The 18,755-nt window shown below is 34.1% G+C and overlaps 2 protein-coding genes and 1 non-coding gene across 7 annotated transcripts; all 3 read left to right on the forward strand.

Moving 5' to 3' along the window:
* Nucleotides 1–457: 457 nt before the first annotated feature.
* On the forward strand, nt 458–7,530 carry LOC101248750 (uncharacterized). 5 transcript variants are annotated; one of them, XM_026029813.2, is made up of 15 exons: nt 458–928; nt 1,917–1,998; nt 2,287–2,773; nt 4,307–4,472; nt 4,657–4,809; nt 5,001–5,098; nt 5,300–5,391; nt 5,555–5,625; nt 5,728–5,863; nt 6,256–6,315; nt 6,420–6,502; nt 6,632–6,708; nt 6,872–6,942; nt 7,104–7,161; nt 7,247–7,530. In XM_026029813.2, exons 2-15 carry the CDS (start codon nt 1,988–1,990, stop codon nt 7,367–7,369), a joined length of 1,686 nt encoding a protein of 561 aa, XP_025885598.1. In that variant the 5' UTR covers nt 458–928; nt 1,917–1,987; the 3' UTR covers nt 7,370–7,530. The 5 variants fall into 5 exon arrangements, 4 of the variants coding, with proteins under 4 accessions (XP_025885598.1, XP_004234544.1, XP_010317702.1 ...); XR_011220354.1 differs by having other exon boundaries at nt 486–928; nt 2,279–2,773; nt 6,585–6,708; XM_004234496.5 differs by having other exon boundaries at nt 486–928; nt 2,279–2,773.
* Nucleotides 7,531–8,155: 625 nt separating this feature from the next.
* Nucleotides 8,156–16,316, forward strand: LOC101249050 (uncharacterized). The gene is made up of 6 exons (XM_004234497.5): nt 8,156–8,855; nt 10,866–11,035; nt 11,501–11,564; nt 15,387–15,456; nt 15,548–15,684; nt 15,953–16,316. The coding sequence occupies exons 1-5, from the start codon at nt 8,603–8,605 to the stop codon at nt 15,657–15,659; spliced, it is 669 nt and encodes a 222-aa protein (XP_004234545.1). The 5' UTR covers nt 8,156–8,602; the 3' UTR covers nt 15,660–15,684; nt 15,953–16,316.
* Nucleotides 16,317–16,449: 133 nt separating this feature from the next.
* Nucleotides 16,450–16,522, forward strand: TRNAK-CUU (transfer RNA lysine (anticodon CUU)). The gene has a single exon. It is a non-coding gene; the product is annotated as a tRNA-Lys (tRNA).
* The last annotated feature ends 2,233 nt before the right edge of the window (nt 16,523–18,755 follow it).

Below are 18,755 nucleotides of genomic sequence, written 5' to 3' on the forward strand. Positions count from 1 at the left end.
AAATAAAAATTAAAAGAAGAAGAATAATTATTTTTAAAAATAAAATAAAATAAAAATACGGAAATAATAATGATATAGAAAGAAAGATAAGAAGAAGATCTTTAAAAAGAAAAGAAAAAGATTAAAAGGCAAAAGGACCGAGAAAGGAAACGACAATATATTTTTTTTATTTCAAAAAAATTGTTATATTTAGTTATAAATATTATATTGACATAAATAGTAAATATTTTTTAAATATAACATATTTATGTGATTTACCCTTTTTTTTTTTATCTATTTTGAATTGTTTTTTAAATCGAATCAAATTTATTTAAAATATTTTTTATATTTTTCTATTAAAATTAGATTAATTATATTATTATTTTATTATACTTTAATAAATTTAAATTATCAAAATTACTCGACTAATACTTTGAAGAAATTATATAAATTTTTTTTCATTTTCTCTTTGAATATTATAATAGGCCAAATATATAGTCATTAACATACATCGTTTACGTTAAAAGACTTCGTCGGTTCATCGAAATATTCAACCAATATACAGTTCGACCGCTTAAGATTTTTTTATTTTTTTTTGGCGAAATCATAACTTCATAAAACTTGAAAATAAAAATGGCGAAATCAACAAATTCATAAAATATTGAAGAAAAAATAAAAATGAACAATTAATCGAATCGATAAAATCCGATCAATTTTCAGTGATATCAATGTCTTCGTCTTTGATGTTGACGCCGACGCACCGGTATGCAGCCGGAGCTTTGTTTGGACTTGCTCTTCATCAGGCTCAGATCCATCAAACTTGTCCGTTGGGATTTCCGGATACACCGCCGGAGGAACGGAGTAGCAGTTGCAGTAGTGCGGATTCCGTTTCCGATGATCCTCAACTTTGGGTTCATGAATCATCTGCTCTTCTAAGACCTATCTTCAAGTTAATTCCTTCAACTTTGCTCAATTTTGATTTGATTTATTGGATTATAAAATGTTGAAATTTGGTATTAGTTTCTCTTTTGTTAATTCTTTGTTATCTGGTATTTTTTGTTGAGGGAATGTAAAAGACGCATATAAAGTATTCGGTTTTTGAGTTTCATGAATGAATTATCAAGTGTGAGAGTTTTCTATGTAAAACTATGGTCAAATGTTTATTGAAATACAGTAGTTGTTTCCTTTTTAAGCTGAAATTAATAGTTGATGATGGGTGAGCTAGAAAAAAAAGTGAATACATGATAATTCAGATAGAAAACTCAAAAAATAGAGATTGTTTTTGACTCCTTACTCTTTATCATAACTATGGTAGTATGGTGTGGCCGGCTTACACGCAACGCAATTAGTTACACTTCCACTAGAAATAACTGGTAGTAACTCTGTCCTCCCAAGGCTACGACAAATGGAAAGAAATCACCTAGTGTTTTGTTTTATTAATTTGGTGGGATTTGATCGTGAGCTTCATGGTTCTCAACCCACTTCATTGGCCATTAGGCTACACCCTTGGGTGCAAATTCCTGTCTATTTCAGCTGTTATTGCAGGGTTTTAGGGATATTATATTACGGTTTTTTGACTGGAGAATTAGTTTAGAGGTTAGTTTGACTTATGTATATGTTACTAGGGGAAGAAATGGTAAACACTGATTGGAAGATATCACATTAAAGTTCTAAATTTGAATAGCAAAAGTACGTTTATTTGTTGATGGTGTCAAAATTTTGGGAAGTCTTAAAATGGAAAAAGCATTGTATGAATCGGGGTTGAAGGAGTATTTACTACTTACTAACTAATGGGAAAGCAAAAGGTGTATTACTTGGCATACTTTGAACATGACACATTTGATCCATTCAACCAGCATTCAACAACTAATGCTAGTGCGTAATGGTCAATTTGTAGATTATTAATTTGGGTTCCGTTTTGGATTTGTTGTGAGTAGATTTTTAGAGATTGATGACAAGGCATGGTCTGGACTAGAGGAAACTGCTGCCTCTACACCACCTAAGCATCATGTTGGGGCGGTTAGTTTTCTTGTCTCTTTAAAGTTGTAGAATAGTAAGGTAGTTATCTTCATGAGTTTATGTCCATGACTAGTTCCTGAGTTTATCAGAAAATTGCATTAAATTAAGATCTACCGTACTTTGGGAGGAGAGATCTGTTACCTCTGCTGCTAAATGCTTTTATTAAAATGGAAAGATTTCTCCTTTGATTTTTAATACATTAGTTGATATGATTAGGCAGTCTTAAGTAAATATCTTTGTCATTACTTGCCTGACGGCATGATTACTGATATTACATCAGTTTCTAAGGTTACTGTCTGAAGAAAGTGATGATGGTTCTTCAGAAGCAGCAGACATGGAACTTGCTTTGGCAAATGGCGTAGATGCTATGGCATCAAGCATGGAGAAAACTTCTGATGATGAGTCTAAGGAGGAGAAGAGGCGTGAATATAAGCATGAATGTGAGGAGAAGCTATCAATTGCTGATGTGACGTCCAAGTCTGATATGGAAAATATGAAGGGTGAAAATTACCCAGAGAAAAGCCAAAAACCATCTAGCATTGTGGGGGCTCATTTGAAGTCTGTTAGTGGATTTGATGAAAAACCTGTGGAAGAGGTATCAATGCTTGGGTACACTAGGAAGGTGACCATTCTCTATGAGCTTCTTTCAGCTTGTCTCGCACAAGTACCTGAAGACGGTAAGAAAACTACTCGAAGAAGGAAGGGTTATGATGCTCGACATCGTATGGCTTTACGGTTGCTAGCAACATGGCTTAATGTCAGATGGATCAAAGCGGTACAATTTAAATGATGCATAAATTTCCATTATGTGCTATGTTTCTTTCTCTGCTATCTCTGTTAAAGTGACTGATATATTTATTGCTAGTCCTTTCAGGATGTATGAACATGCTAATTTTATAGTAGGAAGAATCTTTGTAGACCTTTTGTATGTCAGTCTGCAATCATGAAGTTATTTGAATGCCTGCTCTCTTGAGGAAAAACTGTGTAGAACATTCAATTAGCTGCCCAAAAGTGAAGAACACTAACCAGTAATATGAGCTTGAGAAATTTATCCTGCTTTTAGCTTGTTTGCCGTTGTGAATGGATAAGATTTTATCCTACTCATTTCCCTGCTCGAAAGGACAGATATTTTAAGATAAAATCCAAGATATTCTGCCAAGTTTATTTTAAAAACAATTATAGAATTATGCATCTTAATTATTTATTTTTGATTATATCATAAAGAACAATTTTATGAGGAAAGTTAATATGTTAGTGCTAAATTATGAAATAATTGAATGAAGAAATATTGCAGTCCTTTTATGAACAATTTTTGCTAAGTACTTTCTAATATTTAAAAATCAATATTGAAAACATTATTATAAGAAATTAGATATAACAAGTAAGAGATGTATAACAGATCAAGTTATTATGATAAAAGGCATATTTTTGCATCTTTATGTGCACTAATACACGTATTAGAAATTACGGTCAAGTCAGTAAATAGAATAATTACCACATACCTAAAGTGCATATTTTTAAAACCTAATCCAGATATGGTAACTGACACCTGACTTTCAATGTGGAATTTGTTACCAGAATTATTGCCAATATTGCAGGTAATCGAGCGACACATATACTTTTGATTTGGTCTGGAATAATACTACTGATAATTTGCACATCCTTTTTTCGTTATGCCATGGAATTTTGAAGATCTTTAAATACCCTGATATGGCTATAATTTTTTTTCCATAATAGTGATGGGGTCATTTGAGCAGGCTACTACAGACAACCTTTTTATGGAAGCGATAAGAGTCCACTCTACCGTGGTACAAGAACAATCTGCATAGTAGGGAGCTGCACGCTTTTAGCAGGCTACTACAGTCATAGAATTCTTTATAGGGTGCATCTTTAAAGATCTTAAATTACAAGTTAATATAAATAAATGTTTGTTTATCCCACATTTGTAAGTTCACCTTGCTTTAACTCTATAGAGTAAATATTTATATGTTTTGCTTTCCTAATATTACCAGTTTCAAAAAATGTACATATGTGTGTTTGCTTTCCTTTTATATTAGGAAGAGAATTTGGATCTTTTATATTCTTTTGGTTCTTTACATTGATGTCAACAACTCTTGTGAAGAGAATATAGATGCATAAGTGTAAATATACTTCATTCTGATTTTGACAAGCAGTTCTTTTCATTTAAGTTAGGATAACATCTGTTTCATATGAAGAGAACATGTTGAAATTGCACATCATTTACAGCTTCCCTAAGTGGCATGGACTTCCATAAACTTCCCATTTTGAAAGAATTTATGTGCTGCAGGAAGCCATTGAGACCATGGTTGCTTGTTCAGCAATGGCTTTGCTGAAAGAGGAAGAATCAAAGGAGGAAAGCCAATCTCCTGATGGTTCATGGGCTAAGTGGAAACGAGGAGGTATTATAGGTGCAGCTGCATTGACTGGTGGAACTTTAATGGCAATTACTGGTGGTACGACATCTAAAATTTTCTCAACTTTTAGCAGGCAGATACAATCTTAACAAGCCTCCAAGGGAACAGATTTCTCTGACCTTTGTCTTTATTTATTCTTAAAGAGCTTTTACTATGCTCAATGAACAACCGTATTAGAGAACAAATTGTAGGACTTTCTAACCTTTGTTTTATTGTCAATCAGGTTTGGCTGCTCCAGCAATAGCTGCAGGCTTTGGTGCTTTAGCACCTACCTTGGGCACTCTTATTCCTGTGATTGGAGCAAGTGGGTTTGCTGCTGTTGCTACTGCTGCTGGGAGTGTTGCAGGATCTGTTGCAGTCGCAGCATCATTTGGAGGTACACGTTTATAGGATTGTCAGTGTGCGTATAATCTTTTAATATTCTTTGGTTGAATCTTTTTTATGTGATGATTATGGAGACAGATAATGTAAGGCAACTCATTTAATTAAAATTGGTTTTGGATTGTGAACATCTTTAAGTAATTCTTCAGTTATTTGATGTTGTTACTGATACTTCTCCTTACCCAGCTGCTGGAGCCGGACTTACAGGAACTAAAATGGCCAGGAGAACTGGAGATGTTGATGAATTTGAGTTCAAGGCTATAGGGGAAAACCACAACCAGGGGGTAAATCATTAGCTCTCTTTTTGAAACTTGATATCTCTTCTTAGCACGTATTGTTTCACTGGGCAGGATTGCAGTCTGGTACTCTGCTTGTTTGTTTTTATCCCCTCTTCTTTATTCTCATGGTTTCGATGAGTTATAGTTTTACTCATGGACCATTAATTCTCTTTGGTATTTGTTCTCTCACTTTGGATATTCTCTCAGCGGCTGGCAGTTCAGATCTTGATCTCGGGACTTGTTTTTGAGGAGGAAGACTTTATAAGACCTTGGGAAGGACAACATGATAACTCTGAAAGGTAAAACATTGTTCTTTTTTCTTCTCAGTTTATTTTCATTTTGGTGATACTGCGAAGGTAGTGATGAGCTTTATTTAAATTTCCTACTTGTACCTAAACAACCCAACCTTTTCCCATATCTTTAGCACAAGGATTATAGTGTGACATTTCACAATTTTCTCAGGTATATATTGCAGTGGGAATCGAAGAATCTTATTGCTGTAAGCACTGCAATTCAGGATTGGCTGACTTCACGTAAATATTTTGTACTTTGCTTTCAGTCGATGTAATACATTGACCAGCTACAATTGCATTTCAAGTGTATAATATTAACAAGCATGATTTCCTAAATAACAGGAATTGCAATGGAGTTGATGAAGCAAGGTGCTATGATGACTGTACTACACACTCTTTTAACAGCTTTGGCTTGGCCAGCAGCTTTACTTACTATTACTGATTTCATAGACAGCACCTGGTCAATTGCTGTGGACAGGTTTTTGTTTGTCTGCTTATCTTTTCTTTTACACATTCTTTTCTGGTGTGGGATGGGGATTCGGTAGGAGGAGGTTGTGGAGATATTTTCCTTGCCCTTCCTCTGCAATCTAAAGGTTAAACTCTTTTAAGAGAAGGTGGTTTATTAATTATGAGGATGAGAAAATCAAAAGGAACAACTCAAATAATTTACCCGTATCACTGTAAAAGTTTTGTGCCCCTAGCATTTCTGGTCTTTGAAATCTCATCCTTTCCTTTTCCAGTGGTGCTGATTATGCTCCAGCCTCCTACTGCTTGAATCATTGAGCAGTTATGTCATACCATTTTGTGTCGAAGTAGAGCATCTTACTTCTTTGTGAAACTCTGATGATGGTTGCTGATGTGAATTTGCAGATCTGATAAAGCAGGAGTGCTCCTAGCAGAAGTGTTGAAGAAAGGATTACAGGGACACAGGTATACAAGCCTAAATGTAATTTGGAATAGCTACATTTTGATTGTCCTGAAAGTGGGCTTACTTGTTAGCCAATTCCGATATTGATTGTCCATGATTGTTTCAGGCCTGTGACACTTGTAGGATTTTCACTAGGGGCAAGAGTTATTTTTAAATGTCTACAGGTTTTGGCTGAGAGTGAAAATAATTGTAAGTGTCTCTATATATTGTTTAACTTTTTAGATTGATCATTTGCTTCATGTGGACCATAATTATTTGTTTTGAGGCGTAGTTGATTGCTTTACTTCCCGAGATCCTGAAGTACTTGAATTTTGGCAGCTGGACTAGTGGAAAGGGTCGTACTTCTTGGGGCACCTATTGCAATTAAAGATATGGACTGGGAGGCAGCTAGAAAGGTTCTCATTGTCATACTTTTCTTGATTTTAACTACTAATTATATTCGTAAACTTTTGGTCCTCTCCCCCCCCCCCCTCCTATTATCCCCTCCCTTTTCTTCATATTTAGAAGTGTAGGGTTCAACCTCATTACTATCTGAAGTTCGCTGTTCTTGTTTTGCAGGTGGTAGCTGGTAGATTTGTGAATGCTTATTCTACAAATGATTGGATGCTTGGAGTTGCCTTTCGTGCCAGGTATGGGTTATTCACAAGTGTCGTACTGATTTTGAAAAAATCAACTGCTGCTGCTGCAATATGTTTGATGGTTTCAAGGATTTCCTCGCTATCTGCTTTGACGTTTGATTTGCCGATGTCTGCTTCTCTTTCTTATGACTTCTGTTACTTCTTTTCAACAGTCTCCTTACTCAAGGCCTGGCTGGAATTCAACCAGTTGAGATTCCTGGTGTTGAGAATGTAAGTTTGATGTTCCCATTTTTTCTGTGTATTGCAGTTGTCTGCATTTAGTTGAAATTCAATTTCTCTGGTACTCCATTTACAGGTTGATGTAACGGAATTCATCGAGGGCCATTCGTCGTATCTATGGGCTACACAAGAGATTTTAGAACTACTTGAGCTGGATACTTATTATCCTGTTTTTGGTCATCGTACTGTAAAAACATAATTTTTACATTTCTTATTTCTTGTAGGCACTTCATTTTTGTGAGTTGTGACCTCACACATTTACCAACTGTAAAACTTCAGTATGTGAGTAAGATTCTGAAACAACAATAAGCAAACTTTGTAAATTTTAATGGCTAAGTTCTGTTTCCTTTTCTTTCCAAAGACATGTTAGTCATTTGGAATTTATGATCACATTAATCTGGGGATGATTGATAATCTTTGCTTTGTTCGAGTAAGTTTGTGAGTTGTGTAAGCCCCAATGCTTAGCTCAAAGTGAAAAAAAGGTGGAGAATTCGTGGCTTGGGTCTCAGGTTCAAGCCCCACAATATGCAAAGAGAAGTCCACTATATAAGTGGAGAAGAGTAGAGGGGCAGATCCATTATCCATCGAGTTTAGTAGGCCGTGGGGAAGGGTAGAGGGCGGATTTATTATACATCGAGTTTAGTAGGCCGCGATTGGTTCAGAGGGTGGTCACTTAGTTATAGAAAAAAGTTCGGGAGTTGTGTATGATGTGAGGTTCAAAATTTTGACGGAAGCAAAAAATATTAGGTGATTTCTTCTTACTCACCAAAAAATTTGGTATGGCGGAAGGAATAGTTAAAGTGCATGTAAGCTTATCGGGAAAGATCAGCTCCTGTTAAGATGGGTTTCTTCCTCCCTTCCGAAGTTCTGTGTGTATAACTAGATTACCGAAATTTGTATAAAGTTAAATAAAATATATTTATTTTATGTGGAATAATATATATAAAAAGCAAATTGTCAAGTAGAGTTCAAGAAGCATATACGTGTCTATTTGTTCAAAAAAAAAGTTATGTAGACTGTAATACCAAGAAAAAAAAGGGGGAAAATATATAAAAAAATATTCGATCTTCACACCATTTTGTACGGGGTGAAGGCTTTTTGAAATTATATATATATTTGTTTATTTGTTATTACTTTTTTTTAATATTGATCTTCCTTTTTTTCTAGTCTTTTATCGTGATAAATAGTTAAAATATGAAATTCGTCATTGATGTAATTTCGGGTTTGAGGATTAACTCTATTTTGAACAATAAATAAATAAATATATATAATACCTGTTTATTTTCCGATATTCGCCCCGCCCCGGAAATGATCTCCGATATTCGCCCCGCCCCGCCCCATTACGAGGAATGTTTCAATTGCAATAGAATACATTTTCCAATCGCTTTTCCGGCGAAGTAGAGACGATAAATCGGCGACGGAGTAGAAAGGAATGACGGAAACGGAGAACAAAATTGCCATCGGAAAAGAGAGAAACACCGCCGATCACTGCCGTATCAGCAATAGTGAAAGTGTGAATAATCAGGGGGAAGCCGGAAGTGAAGGCAAAAAGGGAAGTTCATCATCTTCATCATCATTGAAGAATCCAGGAAAATCATGCAAAGGATGTCTATATTACTCGTCTACTTATAAATCCAATTCGCTGAATCCTCTATGCCTCGGACTTAGCCGTTCTATTCCTCAAGGTACCTTGCTCTCTCTAAAATAATTTCATTTTTTGGTTTTCATTTAGTTGTTTGATTTAGCTAGCGTTTCAAATATCCGTTTGGCCGTGAAATTTAATCAGATCTTCAACTAATGGGTTTTTGGGACTTCCATTCACAAAACTTCAATTTGTGAAATAGTAAAATGCATGCGGAAACTGAAATTTTCAAGTTTCAACTTTGAAATCTATGGCCAAACACGAGCTTAGTTTGCTCAAAATTTTGATCCTTGAACTGATTTTCTGAAAATGTGCTGCTTAGATATGAATGTTCTTTGCCTTATATTTTCTCACTGTGGCAATATAGTCTCTATGGTGGGCTTGCACGCGCACATGCATAGTGATTTGCCAGGAGTCTGGCAGATTTCTATGTCGGTGTAGCAGTAAGAGCGAGTATTACGGTCTATCTAGTTTTAGGGAATCTCTTATTTGTCTTGTAGGATGAAATATTGAGTATTGGAGTAAAATGAGCTCAAATAGAAAGGAACAGAAAATGGAGGATTCACATAGATTATTCCCACCATTTTGGACTTGAGGGTAGTTGATTGAATGATTCGCGTGCTACAACAAGATTCCGTTATTTGATCATGCTTTTTTCTGATAACTATTTGTGGTTCAACTTCATTTAGTTGGCTACTTCTTTATTAAAGGTTAGGACTTTCTAAACATTTGAAATTATTCATGAATGGACATTTGAGATTTGTGGTGAGAATATCTGATATATCCTTTTGGCAATGCATGTTTTTTGTTGAGAAGGTAAAAGATTTGTTTCAGTCAAAGTGCATCACATAAATTGGGACAAAGGTGCATATTACTCCTCCTTTCGTCCAATTTATGTGATGCACTTTGACTAGCATAGAGTTATAAAAAACAAATAATGACTTCTGAAACTTATGGTCTAAAACAAGCCATAAATGTTTTTGTGGCTATAAATCATCTTCTTAAAAGTAAAATTGGAACTTTGAAGTTAAAATGTTTCTAAATATAAAAATGTAATCATTTTTTGGGGAGAAACTTGAAAGGTAAGTGCATCACATAAATTAGGACAGAGGGAATTTTTCGTTATTCCAATTCCAATTTGAAATATTACTTGCAAATCAATGTTTGATTCACAATTTGATCCATTATTTCAGCTCCAACTTGAAACAAACAACTTGTAGTTGAAAAATGAGTCTGAGGAGTACTTCAAGTGAAATGATGGTTTTAACTCACAGAAGTTCATTTTTGACTCTAGTGGAATCCATGTCCAAACATATCTGACTTCCAAAATACTTTCTTTTATGATTAGGGACTTCCATATACTCTTTCAGCTTCAACTCTTTCTTTTGAACTTCAACCTTCTCCTTTTTAAACTTCAACCAAATATTGTCCAAACACCTTATAGTATGAATTTCAACTTGCCGATTAGATCTTGCAGGTTCTCTTTATATTGTTTGTAATGCTTGTTACTTTTTCTGTATTTGGACAAGAGAAACTCTTAACATTGTCTTGATTGCTTGTTTTTGTAGGTTACCCTTTGAGAGAAGTATGTATTATTTTATGGGTAGTCCTTTGACAAAAGTATGCATTGCAACACCCAAGTGTATTTCCTATAGCGGTCAACTGAGTGAGTGAAAACATTGGAGACCAGTGTTTAAATTCTAGTAGAGACAAACACACTAGATGATTTCTTTTTATTTGCCTAATTCTTGGTGGCTAGAGTTAATCGATACCTGTGGTGGTGGATGTAACATGTACTCGGGGGGGGGGGGGGGGGGGGGGGGGGGGATAACTGAGGTGTGTGCTAGTTGGTCCTGATACAACTTTTATCAGTAAAAAGTATAGTGTAGTAAAGCATGAAATCAGAACATGTGACTTTACATACTTAATAGTTGAGAGCATCTCCCTCAATGTTATCTCTTCAAGCATCACATGCTTTCTTTTTGTTGCTTTCTAAAACTTACCTACTTAGTTAGCTATTTTCTGAGACTGGTTTTTTTGTTGTGATTACTAGTACCTCAATATATTGTTGAGAAAACTGAGATGCAAGCTTCTAAGGAGGGTAAGTACCTTACAGATTTTAGATATTCTTGTATTGGTTACTCTGTTTACCTTGATCAGAAAGCTCGGTCAGCTGATGGGCAAGGGGTTCAAACAGAATTGCCACTCTGTGCTGGCCTTGAGGTTTGCATTTGCTTTCTTATCTCTTTTATTCCTTCATTGCTTGTTCCTTGTTATGATGTTTTCAGGATAAATTTTTTATTCTGAGAAGATGAATATGATACTTCGAGGATAAATTTTTAATTCTGAGAAGATGAATATGATATTTTGAGGATAAATAGTTTGTAGTGATGGTGAGTGGTTTTATTGAGATCAGAAGCAAATCGTGCATAGGCTTCTAATCTGCAGAGCAATTTATTCCCATTTGAGGTGTAATGCTTTGATATCTCTTGTAAAATGAGTTATACATACTATGTGACTGACCTGTCAGCTTTATTGATCACTTTTTTGTAATGTGAAATTAATTTATGTCTGTAAAAGAGAGTATATCTCAGAAGATAATATGCATCGAATGCTCGTTTTTATATCCTAATTGTTTGTTATTCCACAACTTTCTTGCTCAACTAACGTATGTGTGCACTGGCACAGGTCTTGGTGGATAGAAAGGTTAGTTCAGCTGAGGCAGCTCCTGGCCATGCTCGTAAGAGAGAAGGTGACTTCCTTTTGTTATTTCAGAATTCAATGCCGAAAGAAGTCTTCACTGTATTGTTTGAGGTCTTTGATGTTCAGATGGACATATGATTTTTTTTTCGCGGTTAGAGAGTGTTGCTTGATTAAAAATTTCCTAAATATCTTAATTCTGGTAATAGATTTTTCATGATTGGGAAGTTTAACAAACTTCCAAGTATCTTAGTGAAAGTTGGTCCGTGTTTAGCTACTGCATTTCCTCTGTAATTTTTGCTTTTAGTGATGCATTAGGAAATTCTTTTGATGATTTTGTAGGTAACTTCCCGAGAAATATTCTTTATTAGAAAATTTAAAATTAAAAAGAATTCATTACTAGAAAATCTTTGATCAATATTAGAATTGTACTTCCATATTTATTTCTAAGAATATTTTCTCCTCTGCTTTGTTACTCTCAAGTACCTCTATTTATGGCTAGGAGTCCATGTTGAAGCAGTTTACACCCAGCTAGCAGGTCTCGACTTACAATGTTTTATACCAAGAATTGAGTGGCTTGTTTCACCTTTTGAGGTTTTCTCATAGCCTTTATATTCAGGACAGAGGCAAAAATTATATGCCCTTTGCAGAACTACTGGTTTTGTGAAGAGATGTCCAGCTACTGTTTGTCCCGATACTGTTCTTCTCAAACTTCCCAATACTTTTCGAGCTTCTTGAACACCATCAACAATCTCTCTGGCTTATATTTCCATGCTTTGTAGGAATCAGTAATTGCAATGAGTGGATCTCAGGATATAATTACAATACATCTGCTTAATGTATTGTTATAAGTTTCTTATACATTTGAAACCATCATATTTTGCTGACAGTGGCAGAAGCAGGCTTCAACATATGGATTTGGTAGAATCCAATAGATTAGGCCCAGAGTGTGTATTTGCATTATGAAATCTACTAAATATGTACAAAATAAATTTAGAACCCAGTTACTAACACTTGAAATCGTTGTCATAGAATACAGATTACAGAACTCATAAAGTTCAAATCCTTGATCCATTCTGAATGCTGATCAAAGTAATGGCTTGGAGCATTGTCATGACTTATGTGTGGTTGAAGGCATTCTGTATATTACTATGAGTTTCGTGAATACATATTTTAAAGAGACAAATTCTCATGTAGTAACATATAAGAGTGGGGGTGATCATAGTCAAATGGTCTTTATCCATACTAGAAAATGAGATAGAAGTACATTCAAGGACTATTTTACTATATGATTATTCCATGAGAAACAATGATCTCTCAACATAGGTTAATAGTCTTAGATGTAAAGCTTAAGAGTGGAATGAGAAAGAAAGATGATTTGTAAGCAACTGCGAACTGGTGGTGGACATTAAAGGGCGCTGTCAGGTAGCCTTTCAAGAAAAACTATGAGAAGAGGGAGCTTGGGACTTAGAGGGAGCTTGGGACTTAGAGGGGGACATAGACATCCCGTGGAAGGAAATGTTAGATTGATTAGAAAAGTAGGAAGGGAAGTGTTAGGTGTGTCTAAAGATTTAGGATCTCGATCACAGGACTCCTAGCGGTGGAATAGGGAGGTGCAAAGAGTTATTAAAGCCAAAAGATAGTGTTGCATGAAGTTGGCAAAAGCAGAAGACAAATTAGCCTTTGAAGAATATAAGAGAGCTAAAAGAGAAGCTGAGAAGGCTATTAGTAAAAGCTCAATGGGAAGCTCTTGATGACTTGGACCAAGAGCTAGGGACATGAGAAGGAGAGAAAGAAATATTTAAATTAGCACGATTGAGAGATTAGAAGGGTAAGGTTTTAAGACAGGTGAAGTGTATTAAAGACGAATTAAGTTAAGGGTTTAAATCTGTATATGAAAGATGATTTACAACAAGTTTTTACGGGAGATGACGATATCAAGAAGAGGAGATAGAGAGGCTATTTTGATCAATTGTTCAACTCGAACCTAGTGAATAACATTTAACACCTCCACGTGTGTGTGTATGATAGAAACTTTATCTACACTCGTAGAATTAGGCCAAAAGAGGTAAAAATGACATGAAAAGTATGAGGAAAGACTTGTGATCCAGATAGTATACCGATAAAGGTTTAGAAGTATCTTTAGAGAGGTTGGATAGAATGACTAACCAAGATATTCAGTGCTATACCAAGTGATAGGATGCCCTTTGAGTGCAGGAATTGTACTCCGATTCCAATTTATATGAACAAATGAGATATGCAAAGTTGTGCCACTTAATTCAGAGTCATATGATGGAACTTCAGAAAGAGTGATAGAGCCTAAATTTAGAAACACGACAAGAGTGGCATAGAACTTGTTCAGATTTATGCCATGTAGATCTAAACTGAAGGCTATATTCTTCCTTAGAAGATTGATGGAAATTTAAAGGAAGAAAGACCTAACATGTTGTTTATTGACCTAAAGAAAGCATATATGATAGAGTACCATGAAAGTCCTTTGGTGGGTGACCGGTGACGGAAAAGAAAAGAATTCATATTAAATATAGAAATTTCATTAAGAACATGTGTGAAAGAGTCATAAGTAGCTTCAAAAGTAAAAACATTAGTAGGAGATGAGAAGTTCCTCATAATAGTGGGTTAGCATTGAGGCCCTACTTGTTTAGCCTAATTATGAATGAGCTAACCAACACAAAACAAGATGAGGTCCTATGGTGTATTTATTTGTTGACGAAAAGTGAGAATGTCAACCAAAAGCTTAAACTGTGGAAGCACCTTACAGAGCAAAGGTTTTAGGATAAGTAGAAGACGGAAGACATGCACTACAAGTTTAATCAGTATGAGAAAAGCGAAGTTGAGGTGAGATTAGATGGGATTGTGGTACCAAAATGCAGATATTTAATATATATAGGCTTGTTTTCAAGATAATGGAATGATAGATGAAGATATTACTCGGGATTAAAATTAGTTAGTTGAAATGAAGTAGTATCAGGGTGTTATGTGATAAAAGGATGCCTGCCAAAGTGAAAGATAAGGTCTATAGAACAACTTTGAGATTCACAATGTTATATGGTAGTGAATGTTGAGCCCCTAAAGCCCAGCATATCCTCAAGATGAGTGTTGCAGACATGTGGTTGCTAAGATGAATGTGCCGTCATACAAGATTTAAAATGACCACTTTGTCAGAAGGTACTAGTAGCACACTTCGAGGATAAAATGAGAGGTCACTTGAGATGGTTTGGTCATGTCCTGTGTCAACCTACAAATGCACTGGCAGCTGGCTTGAGGTGTGAGACTTTGGTGAGTGAAGGTTTTAAGGGGGTAGACCTAAAAATAATTGGAAGGAAGTTGTTTCGGAAGGTCTACTAATCCTTGGAATCAATGCAGACTTAACTAAAGATGGGATACAATGGCAGAAAATGATTCATATCGCTGATAATACCTACCAGTTGGAGATAGATCTTACATGTGTTAGCAAACTAATATATTATCTAGCAGTTTAGCTTTGTATCCATTTTTGCTTTTTGTCAAATGTCCTTACCAACACAACAAAAACGTATTAATAAGAGGGACTTTAATTTACTGTCTTCACCCAAAATCTACACCTGATCTCCGCTCTCCTCTTTTCCTTTCTTTCTCTCCCTCGTCAATGGTGACTCCAACTGCAACAAGCATAAAGCTGGGAAATAGATTTAAGACGAACAATAATTTTTCTTCTTAAATACATTTTGGAAGATCAATTTAGCAACCTGACCATTGGATTTTGGTTAGTTTAAATGGTGAATATCGTTTTTAGTTGCTCGTAATTTAATATGCTATTTAACTCAGACCTCTTACTGAAACATTTTTTTCTAATTTATGATTTCTGTTCTTTTAGATAGTAATGGAGTACCGCAGCCTCGATCACATAAACCAACTCATTCAACTGGTAATGACTTCCTCACCAGGCAAGCATTCTTAAAACTCTTGATATGAACTCTGCTGGAAGTGAAGTGATTGATAACAACACTCATGTACTTTGATACCTTGAAAATACAGGTTCACCAGGAACGCAAATTTGGTTGCGTTGGGAGTTGCCAAGAACTTACAGAAAGTGGGAAACCGAATAAAAGAAGGTGTTGATGACATTTTCTATCGACGACCAAAATAGAACTCTGACTTGGAGTTAGAAGCAGGTAAAGATCACATGGCTGAAAGTAGCTCCGTCAAATAATATTATGGTGTAGCTTCTTTTGTTGCCCTCGTTATTTTGATATCTGAAATACGCGATCTTAGCTGGAAATGGGGAAACTGTAACGTGTGTATGAAATTCATATTGATATTTGTTCTGTCAATTAAAATTCATAGCTTCAGAGGCATATAGGAAAAATGCAAGGGATTCATTTAGGTCAGTCATAATCCTGTGTAATGATAATTTTTTTTTGCTTGAACCATTTTTTACAGCTGTGATATTGTTCGCGTGGGTGTTCTAGACATTAGAAGAGAAGGTGCGGATTCTGGATTTAAAGTTTATAGGATCTGGACTACGCCCTCATTTGAAGGCTTGTTCCTGTTTCGGAGCTTCATTTCCACATTTCACATATTGGAAAGGGTCAACCTAGAAAGGAAAAGTCAGTCACTTGACAAGTTTTTGGAATGCTCCAAATTCGATTTGAGCATCTCAATCTAGTTCAATACTGACAAAAATAAATCTGTATTTGCACAATTTTTGTTGTTTTATTGGGCTATGGCGTTATGTATATACATAATCGAAATTGAAGTGAATTTTTTAACATAAATAGAAGGTAAAAACAATGAATGAGTAGAAGATTGATGTCGTTATAAGAGTGAATTAAGTGAAGTGTGAATTAAATGCACATTACGAGTTTAAATATAGAGTTTATCTTTCATAGATTTTGTTTTACGTGTTATTTAATCATATAAGAAATTTTCAAACAAAAGCCCGTCTAGCTCAGTTGGTAGAGCGCAAGGCTCTTAACCTTGTGGTCATGGGTTCGAGCCCCACGGTGGGCGACATTATTTTATTTTTGCATTTTGTGCCAATAATATTTTGAAGCAACGTTTGATTGATTTACATTATTAATTTATTTGAGTTTTCCCTTATGCAAGGTATATTACGAAACAATTTCAATGAGGAACAAATCTTTATTTTAACGAGTAATGGTGGTGATAACTGTGAATGGTGAATGATTGTGGTTCATAATAGTAGGTGATAAAAACGATGGTAATTGATAATGGTGGACAACGGTGATGGTTATGAATGGAGTTTAACAATACAATCACATCAAAATAGTAGTATACAAAATTGTTTCATTTTTACCTAACAGTGAATATAATGACATGATATGAGTAGTAAAATTTGAATAACAATTAAAACTAACATGATATTAAAACTGACAAAATAATATATCATAATGTGTAACAATCATCCAAACAAAATGGATAAAATACATTACGAAATAATGTTTCCCCTTGTTGAGTTTGAAATTCAAATTTCAATAGTATCAAGTCAACAAGTTTCAAATTTGATATGTCATTATCATTTTGATGAGAGTGTTATCATTATAAAATATTCTTTGAAATTATACAAATTTCTATGAGGGGTATGAAAAATTGATTTTAAAGGAGAGAGATTTTGAATTTTGGATTTTTACTAAATAAGCGGGATCAGAAGTTAAACGATCGTTCATTTTGAAAGTGAGCATAATTTCATATATTCTTGCGAACAATTAAATTTGTTTAGAAAGTATTTCAATTAAACTAACAGATAAAAAAAATTAAGTGAAGAAAATAGTTTTGGCAAAATATTTTTACAAAGAAAATGTAAATTTATTTTTTTTATCGCGAGAAAATTAATTATTTTCTATCAAACACACACTTAATAGTGAATATAAGAGAGAAGTGTTGAAAACACCTTTAAATTAGGTGTGAATTATTAGTTCGTTCTTAAATTTTTAATATTCTTAGAAACACTCCTTTACTTGATTAACTAGACTTAGTTCATATCTCTAATGTGTCACATTGTATAACAAGTGGTCTCAAACTCTTCTAAAGACACGAGGTTCTTAATAAAAAAAAATGTGAGAAAAGTGTTGAAATCACCCCTAAACTTGACGAGAATTTAAGGTTTTATTTCACTCATATTGCAAGATTGAGGGTGTATTGAAGTTCTGTTGATCAAGTAAAAGGTATTTTTAAAACTATCGATAGTTCGAAGGTAAAAACAATAATTCATATATTGTTTAAAGTATTTTCAAATACTTTTGATATTAGTGGTTTATAATAAATATTTGTAATCTACAATAAGTGACATTGTTTTATCTTCCTCATAAATAAGTTTGATGGCCAGTATGCAATCTATTTATACTTGTTGGCATTTTTCTAAAAAAGGAACATAGTGTAAGTTTAGTGTTATATAAGTTCACAAGACTTAATATTTAAGGTGTATACATACATTGATTCTAAACTATATGCCCTCTAATTTTACTAAAACAATTTTACTATATTATTAAGTAGTTGTGTATCTTCTTTTTCTTCAAAGAGAATATTACTTGTCCTTTCTATTTTATGTGACACTTTTTAAATTTTGAAATTTATACAAGTATATCTTCAACAGTAAGTTTTTTATAAATCTTTTAAATATTTTAAATTATCTATTATTATGACTTATAGTACTTTTTACATAGTTTACAAATATATAAATTTTATTTCAAAAATATTGAAGATTTCATGTGCAAAATTTTTATCTATATAAACTGATTGACTTTTGAAAAAATGAAAAATGTCATATAAATTGAGACAGATAGAACACAGTTATTGCTTCATTTGCTACGTAATCTTATTGTTTTTGCTATCATTTTTTTCTTACAATTCAATTACAAAAGTTTTTCTTTTGAGTCAATAATTTATCGGAAACAGTTATATTGCTATAAGGATAAAAAATAATCCACACTTATGAGATCACAATTATATTATTGTTAGTTGTATATGTGTTGCAAACATTACAAAGTAATTTAATATTTTATTTATAAAGGTTATAATAATATAAAAATAAATATCAAATTCTGAGTCTAATATTATCCATAGAATAATTTTGCTAGGATTATATTTACACTACTTTTTAAAGCACAAATAAACTTTAAATCTACTTTGGAGGTTGGCAAACACCCAAATGTTTGGCGTGCAATTGCAAGTCACTCATTTAGTTACTTTCCCTTTTTTGGTGTTATTAGTTTTAACAAGCAAA

The sequence above is a fragment of the Solanum lycopersicum genome, chromosome 3, assembly GCF_036512215.1.
Source record: "Solanum lycopersicum chromosome 3, SLM_r2.1".
Taxonomy (NCBI): domain Eukaryota; kingdom Viridiplantae; phylum Streptophyta; class Magnoliopsida; order Solanales; family Solanaceae; genus Solanum; species Solanum lycopersicum.

What these genes read in the sequence shown, in the direction of transcription:
- LOC101248750 (XM_004234496.5), top strand. Translation starts at nt 708, where the DNA reads ATGTCTTCGTCTTTGATGTTGACGCCGACGCACCGGTATGCAGCCGGA. An exon ending in ATGTCAGATGGATCAAAGCG is followed by an intron (nt 2,774 to 4,306) that starts GTACAATTTAAA and finishes TATGTGCTGCAG; the next exon opens with GAAGCCATTGAGACCATGGT. An exon ending in CAACATGATAACTCTGAAAG is followed by an intron (nt 5,392 to 5,554) that starts GTAAAACATTGT and finishes CAATTTTCTCAG; the next exon opens with GTATATATTGCAGTGGGAAT.
- LOC101249050 (XM_004234497.5), top strand. Translation starts at nt 8,603, where the DNA reads ATGACGGAAACGGAGAACAAAATTGCCATCGGAAAAGAGAGAAACACC. An exon ending in TAGCCGTTCTATTCCTCAAG is followed by an intron (nt 8,856 to 10,865) that starts GTACCTTGCTCT and finishes TGTGATTACTAG; the next exon opens with TACCTCAATATATTGTTGAG. An exon ending in CACTCTGTGCTGGCCTTGAG is followed by an intron (nt 11,036 to 11,500) that starts GTTTGCATTTGC and finishes GCACTGGCACAG; the next exon opens with GTCTTGGTGGATAGAAAGGT.